Below are 10,799 nucleotides of genomic sequence, written 5' to 3'. Positions count from 1 at the left end.
CTCCCTTCCGGCTTCCTCCGTCATCTGGAAAAATAGGATTTTCTGTAAAACTTCCTTCCACAGTTGATCTTCCGAAATATTGCATCCTGACGGTGCTTTTTCCAGCAGAATCCTGGCTCCGGTGCTCGATCTCCAAATAATCATGAAATATGCAAAATAGATGAAAATAACATAAGTATTGTGTCCCAATATGAAATATATCAATGAATAACAACAAATTATGATATAAAATAGTGATGCAAATTGGACGTATCAGCGCGTCACCCTACGGTTTGTGAACTATGCGGACATGATCGAGACTCCTCTCCGACAATAGCGGGACCTGGCCGGAGATCCATAATGGCTCCCACACATTAAGCGATAACTCAGTGGTCGATTGAACCGTTAACATACGATACCATGCTATACCATGCCTCAACTCATACTTTCTGAATACTTAATCCCATCTTTATAACCACCCATTTACGTAGTGGCGTTTGATGTAATCAAAGTACCCTTCCGGTATAAGTGATTTACATGATCTCATGGTCAAAGGACTAGGTTACTATGTATCTGAAAGCTTATAGCAAGTTGAACCTGATGACTTGATCTCATGCTATGCTTACTATGGGTGTGTGTCCATCACATCATTCACCTAATGATATGATCTTGTTATTAATAACATCCAATGTTCATAATCAGGAAACCATGATCATCTATTAATCAACAAGCTAGTTAAACGAGAGGCTTACTAGGGACTCTGGTTGGTTACACAACACACATGTATTAATGTTTCCGGTTAATACAATTATAGCATGGGGTGTAAACATTTATCATGAACATTAAGATATAACAATAACTACTTTATTATTGCCTCTCGGGCATATCTCCAACATTTCCTTGGTCTTCCATATCTTATGTTGTCCTGAAAGGCGAAGATTAACTGGAGCGAAGCTAGCTGAGAACACCACTAGTGTCATCTTCACTGCGTTGGTGTAATTTTCAACAAACCAGTAGAATCCTACACTAATTTTGAAGGGATTTCCATGAGCAGTTGGTGTCAATCACACCACTGCTATAATGTTAGCTCCGCCCTGCGCTTAAGAGGGGCGTCAGAGCTCTAGAGGAGTGATAGGAGTTGCAAATAAGGACTTTGTGAGGGGGTGGAGGAACAATGGAGTCAAAGATCGGGAGATGACTGTAGGAATTCGTAGCATAGAAAACAAAAAATTCCTATCGCAAGAACAAATAACAAGGCAAGATCTAATCTAGTAGATGGTAGCAATGAGATGGGATCAACGTACCCTCGAAGAGTTACCGAGATAAATCTTGTGGATGTTGTAGTCGATCACTTGCCACTCTCAGGAGCGAGTAGAAGATCCCGACGGCGCCGCAATCGGGCAGCACCTCCGCACTCGGTCACACGTACGGTGTGGATGATGACGTCCTTCTCCCCATTCCAGCGGGCAGCGGAAGTAGCAGATCCTCCTCGGAATCCCAGCAGCACGACGACGTGGTGACGGTGGTGCTGGAGATCTCCTGCAGGGCTTCGCCGTAGCCGTGCGGGGTAGAGATGGAGGAGGGTGGTGCTAGGGTTTGGGAGAGAGGGGTTGGTGCCTTGAGGTGGTGCGGGCAAGGTGTGGCCAGCCCATCCCCTCTTCTCCCCTTTAAATAGGTGGAAAACCTAGCTCTCCAACCATACTCCCTCTAGGAGTCTTATTGGAAACTTACCATAATGAGAAACCTAGTCAAGGTGGGATTTCTCCCCTTCCTTTCGAGTTGGCCGGCCATGGAGGTGGAGTCCACCTTCCCATCTAGTGAGTCGGCTAGGGCTGGTGGAGTCCCTCCACCTACCATAGTGAAACTGTCCGGATGATTCTAGAACCTTCTAGAACCTTCCATAAATTCACCGGACCATTCCCAAACTTGGAACATGACTTCCCATATATTAATCTTATTCTCTGGATCATTCCAGAAGTCCTCGTGATGTCCTGGATCCCATCTGAGACTCTGAACAATATTCGAACTCCATTCCATATTCCATATCTACTTAAAACGACATCAAACCTTAAGTGTGTCGATAACCCTACGGTTCGTGAACTATGCAGACATGATCGAGACACTTCTCCGATCAATAACCAATAGCGGGACCTCGAGATCCATAATAGCTCCCACATATTCAACGATGAGTTCATGATCGAAAGAACCATTAACATGCGATATCGATTCCCTTTGTCGCGCGATACTTACTTATCCGAGGTTCGATCGTCAGTATCTCTATACCTAGTTCAACCTCATTACCGATAAGTGCTCTTTACTCGTCCCGTGATATGACATCCCTTGTGAGCCAGTCACATGCTTGCAAGCTAATTGGATGACATTCCACCGAGAGGGCCCGAGTATATCTATCCGTCATTTGGATGGACAAATTCCACTATTGATCCACGCGCTTCAACCAATACTTTCTGTATACTTAATGTCACCTTTATAAACACCCATTTACGAAGTAGTGTTTGATATCATCAAAGCATCCATCCGGTGCAGGTGATTAGCATGATCACATGGTCGAATGATTAGGTTAATATGTATCTTAAAGCTTGTAGCAAAACGAACTAAATGACTTGATCATATGCTATGCTTACTACGGGTGTGTGTCCATCACATCATCCACCTAATGATATGATCTTGTTATTAATAGCATCCAATGTTCATGATCATGAAACTATGACCATCTATTAATCAACAAACTAGTTTAACAAGAGGCTTACTAGGGACTCTTTTATGTTTACAAAACACACAAGTATTAATGTTTCTGGTTAAGACAATTATAGTATGGGATGTAAACATTTATCATGAACACTAAGATATAACAATAACCATTTTATTATTTCCTCTTGGGCATATCTCCAGCAATGACAACGAGCTAGAGGAGCAGCGACCCAGTGAGCTAGGGAAGGGGAAAATGAGTTCATGTGGTGGCATTGGGGTAGTGGTTGAAGGATACATGTATCTCCTATCAACGATGGATTGGTGGGAGAGGAAAGCGAAGGTGGGGACCATGTCGATGCGAGGAGGAGTGGCCAAGCGAGAATAAAGGAAACTTGTGGTGCTTGCCTAGGATATGCTAGGATTTTTAGGGGTGTGAAATTCATGCAACGTTAAGAACCGAAATTGGAGGTTATGATGGATAGCCCCTAGTTGTAGGTACTAGGACAAACCGATACTAAGGATACATCCATCTGATACCACAACCTGAAGGCCCATGGTTAAGCGTAGTTGTGTGTGGCCAAGAAGGCCTAGAATAAATGACTCACTATTGACAAACCAATTGGACACAAATATTCTAAATTGCTCATTGTCAATATATTTCCAACGGACATTTTCAACACTCCATTTCGAATGTTGGTCTCTATGCAAAAATAGACACATACTTGGTCGTTACAGATGGTTCCAAGGCATTATATTGCTTTGTAACCCTCAAGAAAACCCACACCCGGCGGTGTACTCATGGGGATGTAGATATCTCTCTCACCTCTTGTTCTGGCGTGAGAGAGCGTGTCTGTCTTGCTAGGGCACGAAAACTCTTCTATGTACTCCTCCCCTCTTTGGCTAGATCTGTTTGGGATGAGCCACAGAGTGTGTGGCCGAGTCCGACACCAACACAAAGGGATCCCCTGTCACATGGTGTGTCGATCCACGGATGGCTGAACCGAAGGACGATGCTAACAAGGGATGATCGCCCACTGTCTCCAAAGTATAAAGCTTTGTGTGACTGGGGTCTTGCCAATGATTTAGGGTTTCTTCATAGCTGGGGTTACTCTTGTTGTTCCACATGTTTATTTGGTATGATCATTTATACATGCATAATTGATCAAGCTTGGTATTGTTATGTTCACTTAGATTTTTATGAATGTTTTGTTTAGATTACACTATGATTGTTTTGTTTAGATTATTCCATTTTTATATGTTTAGATTATTGGGATTTTTCTATTTAGATTATCATGTTTAGCTTATTGTGATTGTTCTATTTAAATTATTTTGTTTTTATCTATTTTGGTTTGTTTATCACTACGATTGTTTTAGATCATCCTACCTAAACATGTAGGTTTTGTTGGAATTGATGGTTTTGTATTATTCATGCTATTGATTTTGGTATCGTCAATGACTAATGGTGAAATTTGGAACATATACATATATAGTGTGTAACTGTTGATGAATAACTAAAATTTATTTACACTTAGCGTTAATGGTGGATCATATTTTATGTATCATTTAAGATGAATTATGTTATCTCATGTCTTAGTATAATACTCTCATGCTCTTTCTTTCCTTCTTCACATTTTTCTCAGCTTCTCAACTAGGCAGGTCATATATGATTTAATATAGGAGTCTACTTTGGTAACACTCTACAAAAGTACCTTTCATCAGAGGAAGAGAGGTTAGAAAAACCTTCCTTGCCGTGATGGAGTGCATGGTGTTGATTTTCCTAGTTATGCATTGGTTCTTGGTATCCTTCGTTCTTGACTTCTTCTCTCTACTTAAGTAGACATTGTGGCTTAATCAGAACTCATTCGAAAAACAATAGTCCATTTCGGTAACATTGCACAAAAGGATTAAGGCGACAAATGTTGGACAACGAGATTTTCTATCTGGACGAGTTGAAGTAATAAAATATCAAAAATGCATTTTGTAAGTAAAGGTAAAAAATGTGGATAATTAAAAATTAACACCGGGCGTAGAAACAAGAAAGTGGTCATTCTTTTTCTACATGTTGATCAATCAAGAAGTTTGGGAGCTCCATGCAATGTTTCGCTTCCTTATTATCTTGTCAACACAATTACAACATAAATAAATGATTTATGTATTTACACGTAAACAAGGATATAAGGACATGGACATACATATTCCATCCTCCCCATTCACCATGTTCCTATTTTGAAGTTTTGATGCATTTTATATAATAATTTCTTAAGTAAGGGTGTCCAACATATATTAGATTATTTTTGGTGGCATCACACAAAAATTCTGGAGTAAAGCACCTTTCTAGCGGCAAGAAATGTTTTTAATACTCTCGTGATGGAGCTAAAGAAACAATATCTAATTGTCAAGACGTTGGTCGGCTGCTCATGTTCCTCCACCAACCACCTCAAGTCCTAGGTGCATTATTTCTTCAATTTTTCTAAATTTAGTTTGTGTATAATTAAGCATACCTACTTACTATTGTGAATTTTTGGTTGACACATAGGGTCGAGAGGATCCGCGGTATTGGATGTTCCGAGTATATCATCTTTCTCAAAGTCTATATCGTTCCCTCAGGAAGCTGAGCTGAGACAAGATTGAATGGGAGGGGGTCGTTAAAAGGGGGTATTGAGAAAACATCGTCAATTCTTTCCACCCTTTTGCTAAGGTGATGCGACATTTTCTTTGAATTATATAATTTAGAGTAGGTTCAATGAGATATTATTGTTCTTCGACATGACGCTATCTAGTTGGTGACAATATAATAGAAATTAAACCCATGTTATGAATCAAATGATGACATTGGTCTATGTTATCAATAAAATATGCCGTAGATTTTAGTTCTTGTGTTTGTGAATATTTAGATGTGTAAGATAATAACAACAAAAATTTGGAAAAGAAAGATAAAATTTGGAAAAGAAAGGTGCGTCTCAAAAATGAAATATACATCTAGTACATTCGTAAAGGTATCATCCTCGCTAAGGTAACTGAAAACAATCCTATGATATTTCTATTGTATTAACATGCAAACTTTGGTGTAAATCAAAAGCCCACAAGATCGAAGTTGGCGTGATGCACTCTGATAGTTTTCATATTCTTACATTTTTTAGGTCCCTCAAATCAAAGAGGCTCTTACCAAAATTAAAACAATATATTATGTTTAAGGCCGCTCAACTTTAAAAATTAGCTCGGCATCATCACCAATATTACCAACTCGAGCCGACAAGCCGGCCTGACAGGTTGGTCACCCTTTCTTTTTTTTTGCAGCTAACCCTTAAAATCGATTAACTTGATCAAGATGCTATCGAGCTGGAACTTACTCCAATGCTATTACAAAACAAATTTGGTTTCAACAAAGGAGTACCACCACCAAATGCTTGGACATAGCAGAGAAAATGATTGGCATGGAAGAGATAATGATGGTATGAGCTTCCTCACAACATTTGTTTGATGCTATGCCATTTTCCTCACACCTAGCTTATTTCCTTCTTCATGTATCCCTTGTCACCTTCACGAAAACAAAACCACGGCGGTTCAATCGAGGAGAATCTATCAATAAAAACCCTGAGATTAGCACGAATTATTTTTTTCGACTCGCAAAAATGTGCTCGCTGGGTGGCTTATAAATAGTGGGCTGGCAGATCTCGTCGCACTGGACAAGGTTGTTGCGACTTGCAGAAAAGAAATAAAAAATAAAAAGGGCCGCAGAGCGGGGAAAAAAACCGAACACTCACACAGAACAACACGCCCTCCACCCGGCGACACCGCCACCGCGCCCACCCCAAATCTCAGATCAGAACGCCCGGAGATCTGCCATTTCCGGCGGAGGGATCGGCCTCCGCGCCGCTCCAGTAAGGATTCTGCCCTCCCCCTCCCTTTCTGCTGCGTTTTTTTGTTGTTGCCGGCGCGATCTGGTGCGGGTTTAGGCGCGAGCAACTGCGATTCGGGGGCGGGTTGATGGGTTGGGGGGCGTGGAGTTGCGGTTTTTGGAGTAGTTCGTGATGGGGTTCCGTGGAGGAGCACCGCGGACTGCGAGCACGGTTGTTTTTCAGCAGAGCGTTCCGGAGCAGTAGGGTTCTCGCGTCACGAAGTGTTGCAGTATCTATCAGAGGGATTTGTGGTTGAATGACTGGGTTAGGAGAGAGTTGGGGGTAGAGCTGCGTTTCTCGTTGGGATCCCGTGGAGGAAGAGCATTCGGTTCTCATGAGTAGCTGCGTAAGGGCATGAGCAGGCTTATTTTCAGCGGGGCTGGAAGAAACAGTAGGGTTCTCGTATCATCTACTGCTATTTGCGTTCACAAGCAGTAGGGTTCTGGTAAATGGTAGTAGTGCATGCTGTTTAGATAATTTTCCTGCTTAAACGGGGAACTGCTCTTGGTACATTTTATGCATGCTTTGGTCACTGTCTAATCATCTGAAATTGCTTCAGTTCCTGCAGTTAAATCTTGGACTCCCGGTGGATGGCGTTTGTGCTCCAGAGACTGTAGCTCCCCGAGTACCGAGTTGAACTTGTGGAGGTGCAGGGATGGGTTCGCCAAGGAAATCCGACAAGAAGGCTGTCCTGGACTTGGCAGCATGGAGTTTCAATATTACCTCGTCTGTTGGGATCATCATGGTCAACAAAGCACTGATGGCTACACATGGATTCAGTTTCGGTATGTTTGTGCTTTACTGAAGAATTCTGTGGTCAAATACGTACATCCCTGCTTCATGTTTGTGACATATTCTCCTTTAGTTTGTGGGCATTGTGTATTATTAACTATTAAGTCATTAGGCATTTTGATCTGTATCGTTTCATTTCTGGCAGGTCTCAAGTTGACTATTATAGCTGATCTTATTTGAACTCAGAATTTTCATTCTAGTGCGTATTTGATCGATGTGAAATCTAGATGCTCTTTTGTTAATAAATGTTTAATCATAAGAGTCTGTCAGTATTTCACCTACTCATACCAAAACTGTTTCACTTGATTTACTTTTATAGTGGTCTGAAAGAGTTAGTACAATGTGGAATCATAAGGATTTTGCTCTTAGGCAATTAAAATATCCGCTGAACCTGAAATCCACCCCCTTCTAGCTGTTATACTGACCTGCTCAGCATAAACTTGAGATGTGTCTGAATACTCCATATGTTCCCTTCTATAAGACATTTTGGCAAGCCAATTAAGCCTGCCAAAATGATTTATTAATATACACCAAACTGCACATGTGTTAGAACTCTGATATATTTCCTGCCGTGTCACTGATTTATGATTTACCTCATGCAGCCACAACATTAACTGGCCTTCATTTTGTGACAACCACCTTGATGACTATCGTATTCCGCTGGTTAGGCCTGAGCCAGCCCTCTCACTTACCACTTCCAGATCTGATTAAGTTTGTCATCTTCTCAAACTTGTCGATCGTTGGCATGAACGTGAGCTTGATGTGGAACTCTGTGGGGTTTTATCAGGTTAGAGAACTTTCCACAAACGAAGTTATGTGGCTTTAAATTGTTAACTCTTAAGAGCTTTAAATCGTTAACTCTTAAGTAATCCTTTTCTCTTGTTCAGATAGCAAAGCTATGCATGATACCTGCGTCATGCCTTCTGGAGGTTGTCTTTGATCGTGTACATTATTCAAGGGACACAAAGCTGAGCATAATGGTTGTACTCGTAGGCGTTGCAGTTTGCACAGTTACTGATGTCAGTGTGAATGCAAAGGGCATGCTTGCAGCTGTCATAGCTGTTTGGAGCACAGCTTTCCAACAATATGTAAGTTGAAATACCTATATTGTATGGTTATTTATATATATTCTGGTAGTAAATAAAAATCCTGCTATAATTTTTGGGTTTCCACAAACCTTTTATTGAAACACAATTATTATTACATGGTGCACAAAGTAGCCAATGTTCATGCCCTGTACTTGCAAGGTTATGAATAATTGACATTATACAAGGGCTCCCCCCTCCCCTTCGTTGAACATGGAAAGAAATCATGATGCCGGTTTTGCATGCTTATCTATTAGAGGACTTGCACAATGATCGAATAAGAAGCGAACAATCTCTATGCAATGCATTATGTTGTTTATAGACATTGTCGCTCCAATTTCCAAGTATGCAATGTGTTCTGTTCTTTAATCTCATGGCTACATCTGTTATTTGATCGCCATTGCTTCCCTTCTGTTATTATCTGTACATGTGGACTGTGGTCCTGTCATATATTAGGAAGGGTTTCACAATTTTAACTATATTATATTTTTTTTTTCATTTGTTGCAGTATGTTCATTACCTCCAACGGAAGTACTCTCTGAACTCATTCAATCTCCTGGGCCACACTGCTCCAGCCCAAGCAGGTTCTCTCCTGTTAGTGGGGCCCTTTGTGGATTACTTGCTGACTGGCAAAAGGGTGGATCACTTCAATTTCACATCGCTTTCTCTGGTAAGAAGTCAGTCTTGTGGTAGTTTTTCATGTCCCTGATCCTGCTGTGATCTGTGTAGCAACTTCTCGATCAGCAATTGACCTAGCGTGTTTTTGTTTGCTTAGAGATAAAGTGGTGATTAGCCAGCTTTTTAGCAGATTGACACATATTGCAGTACTGCATGTGCATGATACTTATCACTTTATGGAACATTTATGTTGTGGATAACTTTTTTAGGCTGCTTCATTGTATTGCATATTTGAGAAAAAAACGGAATTTAGTTTCCACTCCTGACTAGCCTCTGTTAGCAGTAAATTCAGACAACTGCAGCTTCCCTGTATGTGTGTGATCTCTGGCCATTTAATGCTGCATAGTTCTGTTCTGCTTGACTATAATTTTGGATTTTACTGTTTTCCTTAGCTCATCATGACTCAACTTGGTTATTTTGTCACCCATCTTACCATTGTTTTTTTTGTCACTGTACAGTTCTTCCTCGTACTCTCATGCTTCATTGCCATCGGCGTCAATCTGAGCCAATTCATCTGCATCGGCCGGTTCTCCGCTGTATCTTTTCAAGTCCTAGGCCACATGAAGACTGTGCTGGTCTTGTTCCTCGGGTTTCTCTTCTTTGGCAAGGAGGGCCTTAACCTTCATGTTGTCCTCGGGATGCTTCTTGCTGTTCTTGGAATGATGTGGTATGGAAACGCATCGGCGAAACCCGGGGGCAAGGAGCGTCGGAGCGTTCTCCCAGTGAGGTCTGAGAGGCACAATGGAGCTTCGGAAGAGAAGGATGGTAGTGAGAAATGATTTTTGCGATCTGCAACTGCAGGGCGCGCATATTTTTTTCCCCTTAGAGGTTTCTGGTGACACAAATACAACGGAAGAAGAAACTCTGGCATTGTTCTTGATAGAGGTTACTACAGCAGCTGAACCTTACCCCACCTAAGAGCACGGCAATCGGCATTGTTCTTATAGGTTACACACATTATCGTCATATTTTTCGGTCTCTGATACGTTTGTAGTCAGTAGATGTTTTACAAGGTTTGGGTATAGTATAATCATCCTTTAGAAGTAAGTCAGTATGTGAAGTTGTGGAATTGTGGTGAAGTTGTTTTGGCCTTATGGAAGTATTCTGGACTACACATTAGAATCGTTTCAGAAACATCAGTGTTGAATGGAATTTTCATCAGGTTTTTACATGCCGTACTGTCACTTGTCTTGTTGATCTGAAAACTGTAAAAGTTATTTGTTAATAGTGGAAGTATTTGCAAGGTATGATAAAGAGTATGCACTGATGGTAGGCAACACAGGCACTGATAGCTCCTATTCTATCCTAAAGGAGAGAAGAAAATCTCTCGAAGAGAACTGATTAACAATCTATGCTAGGGCTTGCAGTGTTGAAATTTTTGGCACTTCGCTTCCAGATGTAATATGTTACACTGTCACACTGAATGCTTGATTCAGAAACGAATGTTTGAACATCAACTTTGATTCATGGACATTGAGATCTACTACCTCAAATCCGATTAATTCATGGTCATTGAGATCTACTGCCTCGAGTCTGATTTAACCGACACAGGACTTACCTATTTATACGTTAGTGATGCCTTGCCTTCCGTTTATCTGTTAAGATCAGAGGGAGTACGTCAGAATTAGCGCTAAGAGTCCATTGCTTCCTCCCATGA

The 10,799-nt window shown here is 41.1% G+C and overlaps 1 protein-coding gene across 2 annotated transcripts; it reads left to right on the top strand.

The window, feature by feature from the left end:
* The first annotated feature begins 6,388 nt into the window (after nucleotides 1-6,388).
* On the top strand, nucleotides 6,389-10,313 carry LOC124654542 (UDP-rhamnose/UDP-galactose transporter 5-like). 2 transcript variants are annotated; one of them, XM_047193539.1, is made up of 6 exons: nucleotides 6,389-6,569; nucleotides 7,156-7,372; nucleotides 7,982-8,166; nucleotides 8,267-8,467; nucleotides 8,973-9,134; nucleotides 9,601-10,313. In XM_047193539.1, exons 2-6 carry the CDS (start codon nucleotides 7,243-7,245, stop codon nucleotides 9,919-9,921), a joined length of 999 nt encoding a protein of 332 aa, XP_047049495.1. In that variant the 5' UTR covers nucleotides 6,389-6,569; nucleotides 7,156-7,242; the 3' UTR covers nucleotides 9,922-10,313. The 2 variants fall into 2 exon arrangements, with proteins under 2 accessions (XP_047049495.1, XP_047049494.1); XM_047193538.1 differs by having other exon boundaries at nucleotides 7,147-7,372.
* The last annotated feature ends 486 nt before the right edge of the window (nucleotides 10,314-10,799 follow it).

Source organism: Lolium rigidum, chromosome 5 (genome assembly GCF_022539505.1).
Source record: "Lolium rigidum isolate FL_2022 chromosome 5, APGP_CSIRO_Lrig_0.1, whole genome shotgun sequence".
Lineage (NCBI taxonomy): Eukaryota > Viridiplantae > Streptophyta > Magnoliopsida > Poales > Poaceae > Lolium > Lolium rigidum.
This window is presented reverse-complemented; position numbering and strand designations above follow the sequence as displayed.